General features: G+C 38.8%; 2 protein-coding genes across 2 annotated transcripts; both read left to right on the forward strand.

Annotated features, from left to right (window-relative positions):
- The first annotated feature begins 4,756 nt into the window (after positions 1 to 4,756).
- LOC124129718 lies at positions 4,757 to 17,110 on the forward strand. Its single transcript, XM_048380586.1, has 4 exons — positions 4,757 to 4,802; positions 14,920 to 15,749; positions 16,099 to 16,237; positions 17,038 to 17,110. Exons 2-3 carry the CDS (start codon positions 14,981 to 14,983, stop codon positions 16,230 to 16,232), a joined length of 903 nt encoding a protein of 300 aa, XP_048236543.1. The 5' UTR covers positions 4,757 to 4,802; positions 14,920 to 14,980; the 3' UTR covers positions 16,233 to 16,237; positions 17,038 to 17,110.
- Positions 17,111 to 20,536: 3,426 nt separating this feature from the next.
- On the forward strand, positions 20,537 to 22,721 carry LOC125371794. Its single transcript, XM_048380592.1, has 3 exons — positions 20,537 to 21,337; positions 21,685 to 21,823; positions 22,649 to 22,721. The coding sequence occupies exons 1-2, from the start codon at positions 20,569 to 20,571 to the stop codon at positions 21,816 to 21,818; spliced, it is 903 nt and encodes a 300-aa protein (XP_048236549.1). The 5' UTR covers positions 20,537 to 20,568; the 3' UTR covers positions 21,819 to 21,823; positions 22,649 to 22,721.
- Positions 22,722 to 25,252: the final 2,531 nt, after the last annotated feature.

Below are 25,252 nucleotides of genomic sequence, written 5' to 3' on the forward strand. Positions count from 1 at the left end.
CATATCAATCATAAAACTATTCAGTTGAAACAGAATAAAAAATACATACCTCGTGATGCAGGCGCGGAGCACGGCCGTGGGCGGTTTCAGCGAAGAGCGCACCAGTATGCCAGGATACAGGGCAACTGACTTCGAAAGTCCTTAGTTAAACAGTGCGCTCCCCCTTAACTCCCCCCACCGCGTTGCGCCGCCCACACACCACGTCATACATACATACATACATACATACATACATACATACATACATACATACATACATACATACATACATACATACATACATACATACATACATGCATACATACATACATACATACATACATACATGTATGGCTTGGCGTAGCGGCCGGTCTCAACATGTAAAGGTAAAATACCACATCGAAAGGATGCTAAAAGTCTTCGATGATCTCTAAAACGTACATGACATAAATAAGGCTCAGCAGTAGGTGATGATTTGTACATTCTGTATGTGCGTAATTTATTGCCATTTGGATTATTCTTGTCATTCCATAGCGCAGTATACCACATATCACAATCTTCAGCAGTTAAGAAACACTTTACACGGTCAACACACTGTTTAATGCTGTATCCACAATAAGGTAAATTTGACAAATTATAGTGAGCTAAAATGTTTACGATTTTTTTATCCCAGGATTGTGATCGGATTTTGGACCAATTATGAATGATAAGAGGGAGATGATGGGCCTGCATATTCTGAATTCTAAAATATAATCTAAAGCATTCAACGTGCTGTGACACTTTCACAGAACACCAGCCCATGTCCCCCCTCATAGCAGTAACTGGGGCATTTTTTCTTACGCCTAGAAACAAACGACAAGCCTTATTTTGAATTATTTCTACTTCCTTATACTTATTCAAACCCCAAATGCCAGCACCATAAAATAGAACAGGTTCTACAAGAGCTTTATAAAGCTTGTTAAATACTTCGTAAGACATGCCACCCGCGTGTTTAAACTTTGAATACAACGCAGAAAGAGCTCTGCTAGCCGATTTACACAGTACCTGGACTGTTTTGTGCATATCTAAATGCTCATTAAAAGTTAAACCAAGATATTTGTAAGAGCTTTCATAATCAATAATAGATTTGCCGCATACAAATACTCGCTCAGATCTAGCCACAGCTTTGTTTCTGAAATGCATGATTTTGGTTTTGTCTGAATTAATATCCAAACGCCATTTTTGACACCATATATTTAAAACATTTAACATTTTCTGTAACGAGTCTTCGTCTTCAGCTAACAAGGCTATATCATCAGCATACAACAAAACTGATAACACAGAACTTTCAATAGGTATGCCACAGTTTAACTTATTCATGTCTAACACCAAATCATTAATATAAACGGAAAATAACGTTGGCGATAACTTGCATCCTTGTTTAACGCCCAAGGTAACATTAAAAGATTCAGTGATAAAACCATTGAGCTTAACTGCACACTTTACGTCCATATATAAGGCTTGTACAGCTTGTAGCATTTTACCATGAATACCAACAGACATAAGCTTGTACCAAAGGCAATTGCGATTAACCCTATCAAACGCCTTCTTAATATCAACAAAACAGACATACGTAGATCGTTTAGAGGCTTTACGGTTATTAACAATATTATAAAGTGCATATAAGTGATCAGTGCAGTTTCTCTTAGGTCTAAAACCATTTTGCTCTTCCACAAGAATATTATTTGACTCCAACCACTTCTGTATCCTACAGTTCAGTATACACGTGTAGACTTTACAGGGTATTGATATGAGAGTAATGCCCCTGTAAGACAAAGGATCTGACGGGGTACTTTTGTCCTTAGGAATAGGAGTAATTAGTCCTGCTCCCCACTGAGACGGCGACACTGAATGTTCAAAACAATACTTAATGATATGGTGAAGTAAGTTAATACAATGAGGATTTCGTAGTACTTCTACCGGTATACCGTCTACCCCAGGCGCTTTTCCTGTCTTCATCTGCATAACAGCAAGGTCAACTTCCTGGACTGAGACAGAGCGGTTCAAATCCGACAGATCATAATCTGCACACTCCACGGTACCGCTACGCACACGTTCGCACACAGTATCATAATGAGCACACAATAAAATATGACGAGACACCCCATGTGGAGTATAACGATATATAAAATGAAAAAATATGTACAATAATATAATTTTCACAGTAATGAAAACGTAACATATGAACAATCTACACTGTGCTCTAGTTTTTACACCGAAACGTCGCAGCAGTATGAATAGAGATCTTGTCATCCATACAATGCAAAGTTGTCCGGTTCAATTCAATATCAAGTTGATGTCCTTCGTGAAATCATGTCTAGTTATACCATGTTTACCGAAGGCAGACGTAAACCTATTTTACGAGGGTTGATAAGTGTGATACCACACTGAAACTAGTGTAATATTCTATTTTATTACCACTGGGCGAAGAGACATGTGGTGAGGTACTAAGCTGGTCAGGCTGACCTCGGTTTACTTGTTCTGATTGGATAACCGACCCCGTTAAGGTCACCCACGAGGATCATGCTTAAAGGGGCACTCGAGATCCGGTCGTCAAAGGCGCCGCAATATCGGTGTTGCGTCCCGTAGACGAACATAAACCTATGATCGATCGGTTGGAAACCTATATTTGCTCTAATTATGTTTGAGGGTTTGCAGGCACCATTCACTTGTTTTTGAGTGAGTGAGTGAGTGAGTGACTGAGTGACTGAGTGACTGAGTGAGTGAGTGACTGACTGAGGGAGTGAGTGAGTGACTGAGTGAGCGAGTGAGTGCGTGAGTGCGTGAGTGACTGAGTGAGTGAGTGAGTGCGTGAGTGACTGAGTGACTGAGTGAGTGAGTGAGTGAGTGAGTGACTGAGTGACTGAGTGAGTGAGTGAGTGCGTGAGTGACTGAGTGACTGAGTGAGTGAGTGAGTGCGTGAGTGACTGAGTGACTGAGTGACTGAGTGAGTGCGTGAGTGACTGAGTGAGTGCGTGAGTGAGTGAGTGAGTGAGTGAGTGAGTGAGTGAGTGAGTGAGTGAGTGAGTGACTGAGTGAGTGACTGAGTGACTGAGTGAGTGACTGAGTGACCGAGTGTGGTTTTACGCGGCCTTTAGGAATATTCCAGCAATATCACGGCGGGGGACACCAGAAATGTGCCCATGTGTGGAATCGAATCCGGGTCTTCAGCATAACGAGCGAACGCTTTAACCACTAGGCTACCCCACTACCCCTCACTTGCTGTTGGATATCACAAAAGTGGGACGCGTCTAAGACCTGCACCACTCCGAGCTTCCCACACAAATCGTGATGTGATTAAAATGATGTTCAAAGAGGCTTTACCTGCATTCACTCTCTTACAGTTTCATTCATAAAACATTCACGGTATTTCTTCACGGCTTAAGCTTTATTAGACCAATAAGCACAACAATCACCTTCATTTTGGTCATGTCAAGATGGACCGCCTCCGTGGTCTAGTGGTAGAGCGTCCGCCCGGAAGGTTCGGGGTTCGATCCCCGGCCGCGTCATACCAAAATACGTTAAAAGATGGCACTTGTTGTTGATGGCACTGGCGCTCGGCATTAAGGGGCTAAAACAAGGACTGGTCGGCTCGGAGTCAGTATACTGTGTCTGCGTGGGGTGTTCATGTTAAACTGCGGCATGGTATCTCAGTGAGCTAGCACTATAAATCGGCATCAGTCCGGACTAGTACAAGCAGCCACACACACACGTGCATGCACGTCGCTATATAAGTGCAATAATCGTGGACGCGACGTTAAACTCAATTTCACCTCACCTCATCACATGTCAAGACGATTCTTTAATATTACTATAGTTAGTCTGTCATGCATGCACGTATGCACAGTGAAATCAATCAATCGGGTGGTCTTAACTTCTTTTGCGTAGTATATGTAAGCCGTGTACTGCTGCTGTTGTCAATAACATTACGAAACAATATTACTTCCATTGATTGTTCATCTGTTGCTTTTCAGGCGTAAACGCCAAAGTCTTTCTTAAAATCGAAATATAAGCGAATGGTATATTTAACTCAGTTGAGTTCAAGCTAATGATTTAAAACTAAAGTGGGCAAACCAACTACCTCAAATTGGTAAATAAATGCGACAATCACAATTCCATAATTATAGGACACTTCTACAAAAAGAAGTGTCCATTGTACGATTGCGACAATATCATTACCATCTGTCTATGAACCACCATCTAATAGTCATGACACCAGGTGTCGCGAAAAATTGGCACCCACCGGTGATCAGTGACGCATGCATTGTCAAGTGTTTACCTACAAGAACACGGGAACATATGGTACAAGTGAAAACAGGGAATTACATCGGACATAAGTTTTGTCACTGATGCGTCAAATTTAGAAATGTCCTCCACATCTTTCGAAAAAAATACCGGGAGACCTTGAACCCCGATTAAACAACTTAAAATCGTCTCGAAAAGAGCATGCTCTATTGTTTCTCAAAAGTTGTGAAATGTTGACATCAAAGTCTGGAACTTCCGAAACATTGCTCGACATAAAGCTTACTCTGAATCAGTTTGCATTGATCTGGTTAGGCAATAGATGCAACGCTAGGTTACATCAGGGTACCTCACCTGCCCTTCAGCTCCATTGTCAACACACAGACGTCGTCATCTGTTTTATTACTGTGGGTGAAGTGAGAGTCCACCAATAGAATGAGGTGGCTGATAATAATGTTATACGCAATTGTACATATATATATGGGGTGTAGAAGAGTCCCCACGTTTCTCGTGCGTACTTCGCTGTTCACCTATCTGTTCAGGTACGTTATATAGGTGCGATGCTTACGAATAGATGGACATTGAATTCTAAGGAAGCTTTAACCAATTGCACTTTAAATTCTTTTAAAATATTCGAAGGTTTCTATCTACATTATTTACTGCAGAGTAATATCAACGTATATATATCATATATATTTGGGTATATTTGTTTGCAAGTATGTATCGTGACTGTATACTGTTTACATATATGTCTTCATATAGATGTATACATGTAGGTAACATTGATACATACATGTATGTTACATGCTTCTATCGTGACGTATATGAAGTTATGTGTGTACATGTAGGTATCACCAGAGTATGTATGAACATGAATGTATCATGACGGTGTGTATGAACATGAATGCATCATGACGGTATGTGTGTACATATATGTATCATGACGCTATATGTGTGTAAATCGCGATGAGATATATATGCACATGTTTGTCTCATGAGGGTATATGCGTTTACATGTATCTATCATGAGTCTATTTATGTGTAGGTGTTTGTATCATGACGGTAGCGTTGTGGTGCAATTTCATCTCACCCAAGCGATATGTCCTGTGGGAGGTAGTTTTTGATGATAAAATTTGGTACATGTAGGTATCGCGACGTTATACATGTATATGTGTACATGTATGTCTCATGACGCTATGTGTGTGCAAATCGCGACGTTATATATGTGTACATGTATGTCTCATGACGTTATGTGTGTGCAAATCGCGACGTTATATATGTGTACATGTATGAATGAATGAATGATCTTTATTTCCTCCATTAATTTCGGAGAGTGATATACATTTGGAATCATGTTAACGCAGCATATTTACACGAACATTATATTATGCAGAGAAATTGGCAATACTGAATTTTTACATGTCCTGGTCCTGGTATGAGATATACTGTCTATAGATAGAGCAGTGATCGCAGGTTCCAGGAGCTTATGTCTCGTGATACAGAAGATATGAATTCAGCCCATCTGTCAAGGCTCATATCCTCTACAATAGGGGTTATACCACCTAGCAATGTCACAAGTTTGACTTCGTCATCTGCACAGTCCTCAATACGCATGTATTGTTCGAGGTTTAAAGAGTCAAATAAATGTTCATAGAGGGTGTTCCTTGCATCAGCTAAAGCTGTACAACATAGCAGTTGTATCATGACGCTATGTGTGTACATGTATGTATCATGACGCTATGTTTGGACATGTCTGTATCATGACGCTATGTTTGGACATGTAGGTATAATCAGAATATGTATGAACATGAATGCATCATGACGGTATACATGTGTGTAAATCGTGACGGTATATATAGAATCTCACCCGAGTGTTTTTTTACATCAAATATATCAACACTAGTTGATAAACGTTTGTAGACAGTAATATGTAGTGTCTTAGTGTAAAAAGTACTGCTTAACAGCTTCAGTAGCAGAGGCAGAAGTGACCAATGACGACACAATAGGTCTGCAAAGCGTTGTGGTGCAATTTCATCTCACCCAAGCGATATGTCCTGTGGGAGGTAGTTGTGGATGATAAATATGGGTACATGTAGGTATCGCGACGTTATATATGTGTACATGTATGTCTCATGACGCTATATGTGTGTAAATCGCGACGTTATATATGTGTACTTGTATGTCTCATGACGCTATATTTGTGTAAATCGCGACGTTATATATGTGTACATGTATGTGTCATGACGCTTTATGTGTGTAAATTGCGACGTTATATATGTGTACTTGTATGTCTCATGACGCTATATGTGTGTAAATCGCGACGTTATATATGTGTACATGTATGTCTCATGACGCTATATGTGTGTAAATCGCGACGTTATATATGTGTACATGTATGTCTCATGACGCTATATGTGTGTAAATCGCGACGTTATATATGTGTACATGTATGTCTCATGACGCTATATGTGTGTAAATCGCGACGTTATATATGTGTACATGTATGTCTCATGACGCTATATGTGTGTAAATCGCGACGTTATATACATGTATGTGTACACGTATGTCTCATGACGCTATATGTGTGTAAATCGCGACGTTATATATGTGTACATGTATGTCTCATGACGCTATATTTGTGTAAATCGCGACGTTATATATGTGTACATGTATGTGTCATGACGCTATATGTGTGTAAATCGCGACGTTATATATGTGTACATGTATGTCTCATGACGCTATATGTGTGTAAATCGCGACGTTATATATGTGTACATGTATGTCTCATGACGCTATATGTGTGTAAATCGCGACGTTATATACATGTATGTGTACACGTATGTCTCATGACGCTATATGTGTGTAAATCGCGACGTTATATATGTGTACTTGTATGTCTCATGACGCTATATGTGTGTAAATCGCGACGTTATATACATGTATGTGTACACGTATGTCTCATGACGCTATATGTGTGTAAATCGCGACGTTATATATGTGTACATGTATGTCTCATGACGCTATATTTGTGTAAATCGCGACGTTATATATGTGTACATGTATGTGTCATGACGCTTTATGTGTGTAAATTGCGACGTTATATATGTGTACTTGTATGTCTCATGACGCTATATGTGTGTAAATCGCGACGTTATATATGTGTACATGTATGTCTCATGACGCTATATGTGTGTAAATCGCGACGTTATATATGTGTACATGTATGTCTCATGACGCTATATTGTTGTAAATCGCGATGAGATATATATGCACATGTATGTCTCATGAGGGTATATGCGTTTACATGTATCTATCATGAGTCTATTTATGTGTAGGTGTTTGTACCATGACGGTATATTTAAGACATGAACGACGAGTGGTCCTTGTTTACAGTACAATAAATTACTTGAGGGAGCGCAGCACCGAGTGGTTTTTTAACCCTGCAGTGTTTTATTGTACGATTAACAACGACCACGAGTTGTTTATATCTTATATGTGTGACGTGTCGATTCCCAAATTGACACAATATGTTACCCTAGAAATCTGTACTTAAAAGACTAGAACACTTACTGTAAAACCAACAAACAACCGACAAATGGTGTACAACTAACAAATTATTGTATTTCAAAATAAACTAAGTTTGCAAATCAATACAAATTACTACACAGCAATTACAATGGCAGTACACAAGAGAATGGAAATACAATATTCAGTGGCAATATATAATGTGATGGCAGGGGTCAGTGTCAAATACACATACAGTGGTGATAGCAGAAGTCAGTGATAATAATATATGTTGTTAGGTGTCGATTCCATATTGAAACAATAACGTTAACCCAGAATTCTGTGCAACAAACAATTATCTTATAAAATTGACAAACTTTACAAAAACATACGAAAAACTGCTAAGCAATCACAATGGCAGTACCCGATAGCGTGGTAGTACAATATTTAATGGCAAAAATTATGGAGATTCTCACCCTCGTGTCTTTTGATTATCGAATATATCAACACTCGTACATAAACGTGCAAAAACTCCGAGGTTTGCCGTGCTTTCTGTTTACACACTTTTCAATTCTGAAAAGCAGAAGGCGCTCAAAACAGCGTACTGAGGACAGATGTTAACGTAGTCCCTCTGTAATTGTTGGGGTCAGACTTACTCTTACCATTGCCTTTGTGAATTGGTAAGATCTTACCTATTTTATAATACGATGGTATACCTTCATATTTAATTATAGCATTGAACATAGTAGTTAAATTACCAAATAATGATCTATGAACATTGTAGTTAAATGGCCAAATAATGTTCTACCAGCACGTTTAAGGAGCTGGCTAGTTTGGCAATCTGGACCAGGGGATTTTCCCGTATTCAGTGATTTAACATCACACACAATCTCTTGCGAGGTGGAAGCATCGGATAGAGGTGAATGAAGCATGTCCGAATCAGAAGATATGTCAATAATTTCCATAATTCTACATCAAACGCAAAGGATTATCAAAACAATCAGACACTACAGACGTAGCTGAATCAGCAAAGTACATGCTAAACGCTGAGCATATATCCCCCGGCATATTTAAATAGTCTCATTAAAAGACAAGTTTGACATTGATCTATCCTGTCTCGATAAGCGTCTGCTCACTTTTGCATATTCGCTAATGTCCACTTCAGCAGCTTTCGATATTTTCACAGTTTATCGACAAGAGAGCGGTTTTTTTATGATCTACGATGGTATTTACGGAATTTACACTCAGCGTCTTTGTCCTTTCTATAATGTACATCATCAATATTGTGAGATTTTCGTCTCATTTCATCATTGAGAGATTTCAAGCCGTTTCTTTTCCAATACCGCGTTAGGTACGAGCGATATCCGAGCACGGTTTTCTGTTTGATGAATCTTCGGGTGCCTGCACGATAATGTCGTTGTAGGAGCTGATATATTCTGCAGGTTTTGTGTAACATGACATATCAACGCACGTCTCTCGAAGATGGTTATCATACCGGTATAGCATCAAGTCAACTTTTCTTCCAGTTAAACTTGTTTAAAAAAGCGCCACAGTGTTTACTGGACAAAGCTACTATAGGCAAGTGATCAGACACACATTTACACAAGGGAGGTACATTGCAATCTCTATGTTCAATCACATAATCAATGTGAGTTCTCAAAGAATTACACTTTGTCGAGAATGTAATTTGGGACTGGTCGTCCACAGGAACAATACGAATGAGAGTTCTTTCAGTGAGCTCTCTGCAAATACGATGTTTGCCTAGATTTGCATTAAAATCCCCCAGGACGATAGTGTCACCATCATGTGACTATTGATCATACATCGCCATGGTAAAGTCTAGAGCTTCTATATACACACTATTCAGAACATTCAGACATAGATCAGTTCTTCGTTCGTTTTAATTTTAAGACCAAATATTCGGTCCCTGCCATTTCAATTCAGAAGCGTGATCTTGCAATTTTGTTTTTTTTTACCAATATGTATGTATCATGACGGTATATATGTGTACATGTATACATCATAACGGTATACATGTGTAAATGTATACATAATGACGGTATATATGTGTAAATGTATACATCATGACGGTATATATGTGTTAATGTATATATCATAACGGTATACATGTGTAAATGTATACATCATGACGGTATGTATGTGTAAATGTATACATCATGACGATAATTATGTGTAAATGTACACATCACGATGGTATATATGTGTAAATGTATACATCATGAGGGTATATATCTGTAAATGTTGAATCATGACGGTATATATGTGTAAATGTATACATCATGACGGTATATATGTGTAAATGTATGCGTCATGACGGTATACATGTGTAAATGTATACATCATGACGGTATATATGTGTAAATGTATACATCATGACGGTTTATATGTGTACATGTATACATCATGACGGTATATATGTGTAAATGTATACATCATGACGTTATACATGTGTAAATGTATACATCATGACGTTATACATGTGTAAATGTATACATCATGACGGTATATATGTGCAAATGTAAGCGTGTTAATATATATGTATCAAGACGGTATAGATGTATATACTATATGTATGCATCGATATATAGATGTACATGTATGCATCATGACGATATACGTGTTTACAGGTATCAAGACGGTATACATCTATATATCTGTGTATTAAACAGAATGGTGGTATATGTGTGTGTACATATATGCATCATTGAGGTGCATGTGCGTGTGTGTTCATGTATGCATCATGGAGGTGTATGTGTGTGTACCTGTATGCACCATGTCGGTATATGTGTGTACATATATACATCATGACTGTATGTGTGTGTAGGTGTATGCATCATGTCGGGCAAAATATGTGTGCGTGTATGCATCATGCCGTTGTATGTGAGTTTACTTATATGCATCATCAAGTCTATGTGCATACTTGTATGCATCATGCCGCTATATGTGTGTGTACATGTATGCATCATGGCGGTAAATTTGTGTGTAGGTTTATGCATCATGAAGGTATATGTGTGTATAAGTTTATGCATAATGGCGGTAAATGTCTGTACATGTATGCATCAGGACGGTATGCATGTGTGTACGTGTATGCATCATGGTGATATAGGAGTGTGTACATGTATGCATCATGACGTTATTAGTGTGTTTGTGTGTGTACCTGTATGCATCATGACGGTATATGTGTGTGTACATGTATGCATCAGGACGGTATATATGTGTGTACATGTATGCATCATGACGGTATATATGTGTGTACATGTATGCATCATGACGGTATATATGTGTGTACATGTATCCATCGTGATAGTATATGTATGTGTAAGTTTATGCATCATGGCTGTAAATTTTGTACATATATGCATCATGCCGCTACATGTGTGTGTAATTGTATGCATCATGATGGTATATGTCTGTGTACATGTATACATCATGGCGATCTATGTGTGTTTGAGTTTATGCATCATGGCGGTAAATGTGTGTACGTGTATGTATCATGCGGATATTTGTGTGTGTAGGTGTATGCATCATGGCGGGAAAAATGTGTGTACGCGTATGCATCATGACGCTATATGTGTGTGTACATGTATGCATCATGACGGTATGTGTGTGTGTACATGTATGCATCAGGACGTTATATGTGTGTGTACATGTATGCATCAGGACGGTATGTGTGTGTGTACGTGTATGCATCATGGTGATATATGAATGTGTACATGTATGCATCATGACGTTATGTGTGTGTTAGTGTGTGTAGGTTTATGCATCATAACGCTATATGTGTGTGCACATGCATGCATCATGGCGGGAAAAAATGTGTGTACGCGTATGCATCATGGTGATATATGAGTGTGTACATGTATGCATCATGACGTTATGTGTGTGTTTGTGTGTGCAGGTTTATTCATCATAACGCTATATGTGTGTGTACATGTATGCATCAGGACGGTATATGTGTGTGTACGTGTATGCATCATGGTGATATATGAGTGTGTACATATATGCATCATGACGTTATGTGTGTGTTTGTGTGTGTAGGTTTATGCATCATAACGCTATATGTGTGTGTACATGTATGCATCAGGACGGTATGTGTGTGTGTACGTGTATGCATCATGGTGATATACGAGTGTGTTCATGTATGCATCATTGCGGTATATGTGTGTGTGTACATTTATACACCATGGCGGTATATGTGTGTGTACGTGTATGCATCATGACGGTATATGTGTGTGTACATGTTTACATCGTGGCGGTATATGTGTGTATACATGAATACATCATGGCAGTATATGTGTGTGTCCATATATATATCATGGCGGTATATGTCTGTGTACGTATATGCATCATGATGGTATATGTGTGTACGTGTATGCATCATACTTCTGTATGTGGGTGTACATGTATATATCATGGCGGTATATGTCTGTGTACGTGTATACATCATGATGGTATACGTGTGCACGTGTATACATCATGATGATGTATGTGTGCACGTGTATGCATCATACTTCTGTATGTGTGTGTCCATGTATACATCATGGAGGTATATGTGTGTGTCCATATATACACCATGGCGGTAAATGTGTGTGTACGTGTATACATCATGATGGTATATGTGTGTACGTATATGCATCATACTTCTGTATGTGTGTGTACATGTATACACCATGGCGGTAAATGTGTGTGTACGTGTATACATCATGATGGTGTATGTGTGTACGTATATGCATCATACTTCTGTATGTGTGTGTACATGTATACACCATGGCGGTAAATGTGTGTGTACGTGTATACATCATGATGGTATATGTGTGTACGTATATGCATCATACTTCTGTATGTGTGTGTACATGTATACACCATGGCGGTAAATGTGTGTGTACGTGTATACATCATGATGGTGTATGAGTGTACGTATATGCATCATACTTCTGTATGTGTGTGTACATTTATACACCATGGCGGTAAATGTGTGTGTACGTGTATACATCATGATGGTGTATGAGTGTACGTATATGCATCATACTTCTGTATGTGTGTGTACATGTATACACCATGGCGGTAAATGTGTGTGTACGTGTATACATCATGATGGTGTATGAGTGTACGTATATGCATCATACTTCTGTATGTGTGTGTACATTTATACACCATGGCGGTAAATGTGTGTGTACGTGTATACATCATGATGGTGTATGAGTGTACGTATATGCATCATACTTCTGTATGTGTGTGTACGTGTATACATCAGGGCGGTATATGTGTGTTTAAGTTTATGCATCATGATGGTATATGTGTGTACGTGTATGCATCATACTTCTGTATGTGTGTGTACATGTATACATCATGGCGGTATATGTGTGTGTACATGTCTGTGTCAGAACGGATTTTAATGTAAATGTTTGTTTAATGACGGATATGAATTCTTGTGCTTTGCTTACCTCAACAAATCGAAACTTCATGTTAAATTATGTATCCAAAATGTTCTCTGATTTCACATAATTATCATCAGAACATTTAGTTATGAAAGTCTAAGTGACACGTTTTGATGAATCAGCAATTCGATTGGTGATTTAATGTCATCATGATGTTCCTGATGTTGTTGTTGCCTTTTCACAAATTTTTCTTACAAATCTTACAAATCTCTTTCTTTCTGCAATTTGTCCTGACACAAAACGACGGTAAACTTACGTCTGTCCTGATACAAAGAAAAGTCAACTTATAATGATACAGTCGCCTTACATGTGTCCAAGTACAACAAGACAATCATCTGGATATTGTCCTGATGCAATAGGACAGTAACCATACCTTCTGTCCGTATACAATAACATAGTCAACGTGTCTGTGTTTTGATGCAATAAGATAGTAATCCTCACCCGCGTTCTGACACAATAAGGCAGGCACCTTACATGCGTCCTGATACAATGCGATATTATCTAATGTGTTTTCTTACACAATACGACAGTCACATACTTGTGTCCTGATCCAATAGTCCAGATTCCTCACTTGTGTCATGAAAGGAAAAGATATCCACCTTTTCTGTCAAAGTAGACACAATTGATGGATAACAACTGTAACGACGACGTTTCAGTACAGATCCCTATACCGTTGTCAAGCAAGACTCAGCAAGACCACAGTCATAATGAATTCTGTCCACTTCCATCAGCTAGTTGTTATCCATAAATTGTGTCTACTTTGTCATACGTCAACTGTAATGCCTATTAAAAAATTAACATCCTCTGTGTTCCGTTGCAATAAGACACTCACCTTACGTGTGCCCTGATACAGGCACCTGATGTGTTTTCTGACACAACACAGCTGTTAATCCCCTCACAGGGAAAGATATAGTTTAATATATTACAGTGAAACGTGGTGTCCGTAAACAGATATGCTTATTTCTGATTGAGTTACATTGTAAGTACAAGTGTTTAGTGATCAGAAGCCGTGTCCACAAACCATACTGTCCATTCAGGAAACTGAAATCACCTTTCCTTTGTCATGATAAAATATCACAATTACCATACCTGTGTCCTAAGTAAACGTACCACTTCTTACAAGAAGACAAATGAATATGAATATTGTCAACATTTACTTTGAACGCCTATAATCGAATAAAGTATTCCTCATTTTCACTGCACTCGCTTTCGTATATGTTTCCATTTCTTGGTGATCATATTTATGGAGGGAAGTTAGAGGTCACAACGCTTGTCAGGAAATAGATAAAATTCAGGGTAACTGAAGCATTATCATAACGATTAATTATTGTACAAACGGTCTATTGTAACCATGTTCGTGCGTGACTTCAACTATGGCCGGAACAGGTGTATTCAAAGTAGTTCAATCAGCGATTGATGATGATTCAGGAACCTGTTTTAACAATGGCAGTGAACGTCAATTTCATACATTTCTCACACTTTAGTACCCCGACACTTCGTTCCAAATAAGTAGTTAATCATTGACGTCAAAACATGACTACACAAGGCTAGAGGCTTCTCTCACCCCTAATGATCTCGAGAAAATGACCATATGTGTTAGTAAATAACCTTAGTTCGTGCTCAATTACTGCCCACTTCTGACACGTTATTGTTCACCATCACTTCTATCGACAGCTGCAATAAGACAGATCTATTGCAGGACAGGCCTATATAAGAAAGAGTTGACGGGAGCACATCACCGCTTGTCCCTTGGATCAAAGATGACGAATCTCGTGGTTGTTCTTCTGCTGTTGGCGTGCTCAGTCCCACTTTCCTCCTCGAGGCAGGTAGGTGATGATGACATCCAAGAGTTGTACGGAGTAGCCAGCAGCTATTCGGAGTGTTCCAACACCTACTGGGGAAGACTGTGGTATGCAAGAGGCATTGTTCTGGTTGTCAGAAGCGGATGCAGGAAGGATCAGAGAACTTTCCGGGCGGCCCTGAAGAAGATTCAATGCTCTGACATAACGGCTGCCGTCTCTAAGTTCTGTAGTAGCAGATACACCAGATTTTGGGCTACAAATTTGGTGTGTCGGTTTGCCAGAAAAGTCAATGAGCGCTGTGAGTCAAGCGATGATAGGAGCCCCTTGTGCAAACAGGCAATGTCTCGAATGCCTCGAAAATGGGCTAGTTTAACGTGTAAAGGATACGACAGGTATTGCAAAAGTTCCAGTTACCTCCGCAGATACTACATTAGATTTATGTGTAAACTGACTGAAAAATTCTATTCTAACTGCTGTCAAGTCGATCCAGTGACAGAGCCAATCACAACACCTGAACCAACGACAACGACAACAGAGGTACCTACAACCGAGCCGCCAACAACACCACCGACCACTGCGGCTACAACCGACGCCCCTACAACCGAGCTGCCTACAACCCCACCGACCACTGAGGCAACAACCAACGCCCCTACAACCGAGCCGCCTACAATCCCACCGACCACTCCGTCTGGACCAACTCTGCCAGAAGTCGCGGACAAAACTTTCTGTGTGTATTTTTGGTCTGTTTGCTAAACAGACTTTACATTTAGAGCTTTACAATGTGTAATGGCATGAATTCTTTAAAACTTTGGCGTGTTTATGCTTGGTCAGTCGTCGATAACGTTATGTAACAATATTAATAGCTTAGGCATTTTAAAAAAAATATATATAAAAAGACCGATCATTTGGATTACTTCGATGTAGAGGGATCTCACATCATTCTCATTTTCTGTTTTATTCCACTTATCTAGCATTGTAGTCTGGTATTTATAGGTTCCTTTGAGGGGTTACAACTTTTTACAATGGGAGTGATCATTGTTAAACTGTGATGGCCAATTTCTCATATTGATTCACAGTAACCGCATGTACACAACGATGTGTCCGCAACGACCTAGTGGATTCACTGTGTGGTACTGGGACGCTGGTCGAGGAATGTGACAATCTTCAAGTTCCAGAGTTTGTGGGATCGTATACCTGCTGTTCAGGTTAATACAGGTAAGCCTTTCATAAATTACATAATTCGGAAGCCATCATTTCTTCGTAAATTGGATGGAACATGTTTCTGTTTCAAAACAGTATCTAGATATACTTGTATCAATGTATCAGCTCAAATATTCAGACCACTCAAATTGTGTGAAACAAGGAATTATGATGTTTCCTCATATTATGGGTTTTCGAGACCCTAATAAGTATTTCTGATCACGTGACTTGTAACGATCCGAATACATTAAAATTAAACCTTACCTTTGAAGACATGGATAGGTCAAATGACCATGTCTTGTTAATTTTATAGTGATATTGCCTCGCTCAGCGATATGAGTCGATCAGGTGCGATCATGTTACCGTCACATGATTTCGAGCCCTTTCATCACAGTCAAGCTAAAAATAGATGCACAACATTATCAGTCTCGTGGTACTGACGCATATATTATCATCACAACAAGTTTGATGATTTCATTTCTGATTTGTTTCATCAATTCATATGCGAAACTGTTGGTATAGTGGACATAGCTACCATTGTATAGCTATAACTAACATTAACAGTAAAATTAGCTGCTTCTCAATCCGAAGGCTTAACTTGAGAACAATTTCACATTCTCTGGATGTTTACGTGTTTAACATTTCTGGAAACAAATCTTCTTTGTTCTTTGTGGCTATTCAAATATATGTGCAGCAATATATGACTCGCCCAGAATGTCTATTATAGAAGTAATTTATACAAATCTGTTTGTCGTCATCATTGCAGCACAACCCTGAAGCTAGTATAGAATATAAGACAGTTTTCTATATTTCAGTGGATGCCTCCACATTTCCACTGGATGCTTCACTCCATCTTTATTCCGTGATAATAAACTAATTTCGCAGCAATGTGTTTTCTGTCTTCACTTCATGTTGAATTATGTCAAGCTGAACAATCAGCAAACCAACATGCTTCGAGTATCCAATTTTACATATCATCGAGAACATTCCGTTATGGGAGGTGATGACTTCTCATTAATCAGCAATTGGATTGGTGATTTCATGTCATCATTATCGGATGGTGGCCTATTCATGAATAGATCTTCTGCAACATTTTCTAACAAATCATTGGTGTATAACATCAACAAATAATCAAGCAAGCGGCATGAAGTTTGTACTCATTCTGCACTCTTACAAATCAATCTGATCTACCATCAGGTACAATGCACCTTAACGTACCGACAAAGCCCTTTGTCCTGCCTTTACAAAGATACATTTATGTGACAATTGTCCGATACCCAACACCTATTACACGAAAGGTTAGGCCAGTTAAGACTGGGTTTAAATCCGCAGACATACACCTTTTCGGCAGGAATATGGTTCACTTTACATCAATCAGAACAAATGTTCTAACAAACTCATACTTGAATCAAATACTTTTGCTTTTCTCGAAGGAAAACGGCCCAGCATGTATAGTAGACATTATTTGTCAACATTTTACTTTAGCCTGAAAAGATTTGTATGGTCGGTTTAAAATTTAAAAAACCGCTATAATGATGGTTTCTCTAGAAGCTTAACTAGATATGATTGAGCAATAAGACAATTCGAGAATAGCCGAAGCCACGATATGTCAACGACACTTTTATGACACTCTTCACGGTGATATGTGCCCAATTTGTCCGGGGTGTCAATAAAACAAGAGTAACGCCATTATCAAAGCGAGGTAATAGCTTTACAGGTGTATGACCAACAGCTAATTGTATTAATGGGCGACAATATAAAGAATCAAATAAACCCAATTTAAACTGACAAAGATCACTGATTACAAATATCACAGCAATCACACAAGTAGCTTAGCTAAGCCACTATATTACAGTAATAAATTGCGAGTAGCCAAAACAACTCTTTCTAAAATTCACAAAAATACAAGACACTTGAAATAAAGTAGAAAAATATGAGAAGGTTGGTTATCCATGGAGTACTAGAAAAACGGAGTATTGAAAACCCTAGCTAATACGTTCAGCTCAATACAATGAGAGGAAATTAATACTAAATAAAAGGTGCCCCATATTCTCTTACTAACGCAACCAGAATGACCATCCAGTAACAAATCGACCCGTAAACGAACTAACAAGGTCTGGGGGTGAACACACAAGATTGTCATAGAGGTTTTATACCAGCTCACAGGCCTCGTAGGGGATAATCTCTCCTGATCAGCCAGGGAAAATGATAGTCTGGGACACCTAGCCACGATTAGCAAACTGATTACTTCATACATATGGAAGATATACCTGTCAAAATAAAGCGCCGAACACAGGCTGTCCAACTATATCACGAATTTACGTGTACTGGTATGGAACATGAAATTATACGCTTGTACGAGATTGAAACATAAGGATATACATGTAAAAAGGTATCATGACGGCATGTGTGTGCACAAGTATTCATCATGAAAGGATACACGTGTACATGTATGCATCAAAACGGCATATATGTGTACATGTATCTATCATGACTGTATGTGTGTCTACAAGTATGCATCATGACTGTATTTGTACGTACACGTACATATGATGACGTTATACATGTATATATGTGTATATGTACATGTATGTGTCAGAACGGTTTACACGTGTACATGTATGTATGAAGACGATATCTATGTGCAGACGTATATATTATGAAGGTATACCTGTGAAATCGATAGTGTGAACATTTGCCGGAACTTCTTTCCGGTGTTTTCCCGAACTCTCGATCGGTGTTTACAACTAAATCGTTTTGTTATATATAAAATCCCTGCATTTATCAGCAACAAAATTTAGTATTTTGCTTGGTCTTGTAACGTTTTATCTGACTTTATAATATATCAACGCTTTGGTTCTGGTGTTTGATGTCGTCTGCTACATGAAACAAAATGGATTATCCTTACAATGATTTGGATAGGGACTGAGTATCTCTCAATTGTATTTTTAGCGATATTGACTTTGGTGCCTTGTCGGAAAGGACAGTAATCTAGCACTTAGCGGCTTGCGAATGATAAATAATAAAAGGAACCTAGTTTTCAAATAAATAAGACATAAACAGGTAAGGAAAGCGACTTAAATTATAAAAAAAAACCTTGTCAACCTATGTTATCGATCGGTCATCGGAGACGAGAAAAATATCCGTAGACTGGATTACTTTTCCGGTTTCTGTGTTGGCCGACCTTTTCCGTGCATTGTAGGCCGAGAATTCGAAGCGGCGGCACATGAAGAAGGACGGGGCAAAGATATGAAGCTAGCATCAGATCATTCAGTAGGTCTTTCTCATGATACATGTGTTCTGATTCAATAAGACAGATACCTCACCTATCTCATTATACAAAAGCTACGTATACCAAACTTCTGTGTTCCGTTGCAATAAGACACTCACCTTACGTGTGCCCTGATACAATAAGACAGGCACCTGATGTGTCTTCTGACACAATACAACTGTGAATCGTCTCACAAGGAAAGATGTAGCTTTAAAGATTACTGTGAAACTTGGTGTCCGTAAACAGATATGCTTATTTGTGATTGAGTTACATTATAAGGACAGGTGTTTTGTGATCAGAAGCCGTGTCCACAAACCACCCTGTTCATTCAGGAAACTGAAATCACCTCACCTTTGTCTTGATGAAACATAACAAGTACCTTACCTGTGTCCTAATTCAATGTATCACATCTTACAAGAAGAGATATCAATATGAATATTGTCAACATTTACTTTGAACCTCCATCACCGAATAAATAGTTTTCAGTTTCTTTCCAGTCGCTTTCGTATATGTTTCCATTTCCAGGTGATCACATCTGAAGTTAGAAGTCCACATCTCTTGTCAAGACATAGATAAAATTCAGGGTAATTGAGGCTTTACGATAACGATCAATTATTTTACAAGTGGTCTATTGTAACCATGCTCGTGCGTGACTTCAACTATGGCCGGAACAGATATATATAAAGTGGTTCGGTCAGCGCCTATAAGAAAAATATAATTATGATTCAGGAAACCTGTTTTAACTATGGCAGGCAAAGTCAATTTCATACATTTCTCTCACTTTTGTAACAAAGCAAAGGTTCCCCGACACTCTATCCCAAATAAGTAGTTAATCACTGACGTCAATACATGACTACACAAGGCTAAACGCTTTTCTCACCCCTACTGATCTACAGAAACTGACCATATGTGATAGTAAGGTAACCTAAGTTCGTGCCCAATTACTGCCCTACTGACACGTGATTGTTTACCATCGCCTGTATCGACAGCTGCAATAAGACAGATCTATTGCAGGACAGGCCTATATAAGAAAGAGTTGACGGGATCACATCACCGCCTGTTCCTCGGATCCAAGATGACGTATCTCGTGGTTGTTCTGCTGCTGTTGGCGTGCTCAGTCCCACTTTCCTCCTCGAGGCAGGTAGGTGATGATGACATCCAAGAGTTGTACGGAGTAGCCAGCAGCTATTCGGAGTGTTCCAACACCTACTGGAGAAGACTGTGGTATGCCAGAGGCATTGTTCTGGTTGTCAGAAGCGGATGCAGGAAGGATCAGAGAACTTTCCGGGCGGCCCTGAAGAAGATTCAATGCTCTGACATAACAGCTGCCGTCTCTAAGTTCTGTAGTAGCAGATACACCAGATTTTGGGCTACAAATTTGGTGTGTCGGTTTGCCAGAAAAGTCAATGAGCGCTGTGAGTCAAGCGATGATAGGAGCCCCTTGTGCAAACAGGCAATGTCTCGAATGCCTCGAAGATGGGCTAGTTTAACGTGTAAAGGATACGACAGGTATTGCAAAAGTTCCAGTTACCTCCGCAGATACTACATTAGATTTATGTGTAAACTGACTGAAAACTTCTATTCTAACTGCTGTCAAGTCGATCCAGTGACAGAGCCAATCACAACACCTGAACCAACGACAACGACAACAGAGGTACCTACAACCGAGCCGCCAACAACACCACCGACCACTGCGGCTACAACCGACGCCCCTACAACCGAGCTGCCTACAACCCCACCGACCACTGAGGCTACAACCAACGCCCCTACAACCGAGCCGCCTACAATCCCACCGACCACTCCGTCTGGACCAACTCTGCCAGAAGTCGCGGACAAAACTTTCTGTGTGTATTTTTGGTCTGTTTGCTACACAGACTTTACATTTAGAGCTTTACAATGTGTAATGGCATGAATTCTTTAAAACTTTGGCGTGTTTATGCTTGGTCAGTCGTCGATTACGTTATGTAACAATATTAATAGCTTAGGCATTTAAAAAATATATATATAAAATGACCGATCATTTGGATTACTTCGATGTAGAGGGATCTGACATCATTCTCATTTTCTGTTTTATTCCACTTATCAGGCATTGTAGTCTGGTATTTATAGTTCCTTTGAGGGGTTGCAACTTTTTACAATGAGAGTGATCATTGTTAAACTGTGATGGCCAATTTCTCATATTGATTCACAGTAACCGCATGTACACAACGATGTGTCCGCAACGACCTAGTGGATTCACTGTGTGGTACTGGGACGCTGGTCGAGGAATGTGACAATCTTCAAGTTCCAGAGTTTGTGGGATCGTATACCTGCTGTTCAGGTTAATACAGGTAAGCCTTTCATAAATAAGTTGTAAGATTTACATAATTCGGAAGCCATCATTCCTTCGTAAATTGGATGGAACATGTTTCTGTTTCAAAACAGTATCTAGAAATACTTGTATCAATGTATCAGCTCAAATATTCAGACCACTCAAATTGTGTGAAACAAGGAATTATGATGTTTCCTCATATTATGGGTTTTCGAGACCCTAATAAGTATTTCTGATTACGTGACTTGTAACGATCCGAATACATTAAAATTAAACCTTACCTTTGACGACATGGATAGGTCAAATGACCATGTCTTGGTAATTTTATAGTGATATTGCCTCGCTCAGCGATATGAGTCGATCAGGTGAGATCATGTTACCGTCACATGATTTCGAGCCCTTTCATCACAGTCAAGCTAAAAATAGATGCACAACATTATCAGTCTCGTGGTACATACGATTGTTTTGATGCATATATTATCATCAGAACAAGTTTGATGATTTCATTTCTGACTTGTTTCATCAATTCATAAGCGAAACTGTTGGTATAGTGGACATAACTACCATTGTATAGCTATAACTATCATTAACAGTAAAATTAGCTGCTTCTCAATCCGAAGGTTTAATTTGGGAACAATTTCACATTCTCTGGATGTTTACGTTTTTCACATTTCTGGAAACAAATTTTCTTTGTTCTTTGTGGCTATTCAAATATATGTGCAGCAATATACGTCTTGCCCAGAATGTCTATTATAGAAGTAATATATACAAATCTGTTTGTCGTCATCATTGCAGCACAACCCTGAAGCTAGTATAGAATATAATTCAATTTTCTATATTTCAGTGGATGTCTCCACATTTCCACTGGATGCTTCACTCCATCTTTTTTCCGTGATAATAAACTAATTTCGCAGCAATGTGTTTTCTGTCTTCACTTCATGTTGAATAATGTCAAGCTGAACAATCAGCAAACCAATATGGCCTAATGCTTGGAGTACCCAATTTCACATATCACCGAGAACATTTAGTTATGGGAGGTGATGACGTTTCATTAATCAGCATTGAATAGGTGATTTAATGTCATCATTATCAGATGGTGGCCTATTCATGAATATGCCTTCGCTAAAAGATATCAAAGCGCAATGTTAGATCTTTTGAAAAATTGTCTAACAAATCATTGGTATAAATCATCAACAAATATTCAACCAAGCGGCATGAAGTCTGCACTCTTACAAATCAATCTGATCTCTAATGCACCTTAAGGTACCGACAAAGCCCTTTGTCCTGCCTTTACAAAGATACATTTATGTGACAATTGTCCGATACCCAACACCTATTACACGAAAGGTTAGGCCAGTTAAGACTGGGTTTAAATCCGCAGACATACACCTTTTCGGCAGGAATATGGTTCACTTTACATCAATCAGAACAAATGTTCTAACAAACTCATACTTGAATCAAATACTATTGCTCCTTTTCTCGACGGAAAACGGCCCAGCCAGTATAGGAGACATTATTTGTCAACATTTTACTTTAGCCTGAAAAGATTTGTATGGTCGGTTTAAAATAACAAGAACGCAAAATGATGGTTTCTGTAGAAGCTTAACTAGATATGATTTAGCAATAAGACAATTCGAGAATAGCCGAAGCCAAGATATGGCAACCACACTTTTATGACACTCTTCACGGTGATATGTGCCAAATTGATCCGGGGTGTCATTAAAACAAGAGTAACGCCATTATCAAAGCGAGGTAACAGCTTCACAGGTGTATGACCAACAGCTAATTGTATTAATGGGTGACAATATAAAGAATCAAATAAACCCAATTTAAACTGACAAAGATCACTGATTACAAATATCACAGCACTCACACAAGCAGCTTAGCTAAGCCACTATATTACAGTAATAAATTGCGAGTAGCCAAAACAACTCTTTCTAAAATTCACAAAAATACAAGACACTTGAAATAAAGTAGAAAAATATGAGAAGGTTGGTTATCCATGGAGTACTAGAAAAACGGAGTATTGAAAACCCTAGCTAATACGTTCAGCTCAATACAATGAAGGGAAATTAATACTAAATAAAAGGTGCCCCATATTCTCTTACTAACGCAACCAGAATGACCATCCAGTAACAAATCGACCCGTAAACGAACTAACAAGGTCTGGGGGTGAACACACAAGATTGTCATAGAGTTTCTATACCAGCTCACAGGCCTCGTAGGGGATAATCTCTCCTGATCAGCCAGGGAAAATGATAGTCTGGGACACCTAGCCACGATTAGCAAACTGATTACTTCATACATATGGAAGATATACCTGTCAAAATAAAGCGCCGAACACAGGCTGTCCAACTATATTACGAATTTACGTGTACTGGTATGGAACATGAAATTATACGCTTGTACGAGATTGAAACATATATATGTGTATACATGTAAAAGGGTATCATGACGGCATGTGTGTGCACAAGTATTCATCATGAAAGGATACACGTGAACATGTATGCATCAAAACGTCATACATGTGTACATGTATCTATCATGACTGTATGTGTGTCTACAAGTATGCATCATGACTGTATTTGTACGTACATGTACATATGATGACGTTATACATGTATATATGTGTATATGTACATGTATGTGTCAGAACGGTTTACACGTGTACATGTATGTATGAAGACGATATCTATGTGCAGACGTATATATTATGAAGGTATACCTGTGAAATCGATAGTGTGAACATTTGCCGGAACTTCTTTCCGGTGTTTTCCCGAACTCTCGATCGGTGTTTACAACTAAATCGTTTTGTTATATATAAAATCCCTGCATTTATCAGCAACAAAATTTAGTATTTTGCTTGGTCTTGTAACGTTTTATCTGACTTTATAATATATCAACGCTTTGGTTCTGGTGTTTGATGTCGTCTGCTACATGAAACAAAATGGATTATCCTTACAATGATTTGGATAGGGACAGAGTATCTCTCAATTGTATTTTTAGCGATATTGACTTTGGTGCCTTGTCGGAAAGGACAGTAATCTAGCACTTAGCGGCTTGCGAATGATAAATAATAAAAGGAACCTAGTTTTCAAATAAATAAGACATAAACAGGTAAGGAAAGCGACTTAAATTATAAAAAAAAACTTGTCAACCTATGTTATCGATCGGTCATCGGAGACGAGAAAAATATCCGTAGACTGGATTACTTTTCCGGTTTCTGTGTTGGCCGACCTTTTCCGTGCATTGTAGGCCGAGAATTCGAAGCGGCGGCACATGAAGAAGGACGGGGCAAAGATATGAAGCTAGCATCAGATCATTCAGTAGGTCTTTCTCGTGATACATGTGTTCTGATTCAATAAGACAGATACCTCACCTGTCTCATTATACAAAAGCTACGTATACCCAACTTCTGTGTTCCGTTGCAATAAGACACTCACCTTAC

The sequence above is a fragment of the Haliotis rufescens genome, unplaced genomic scaffold (genome assembly GCF_023055435.1).
Source record: "Haliotis rufescens isolate VD_foot unplaced genomic scaffold, xgHalRufe1.0.p SCAF_31, whole genome shotgun sequence".
NCBI lineage: Eukaryota > Metazoa > Mollusca > Gastropoda > Lepetellida > Haliotidae > Haliotis > Haliotis rufescens.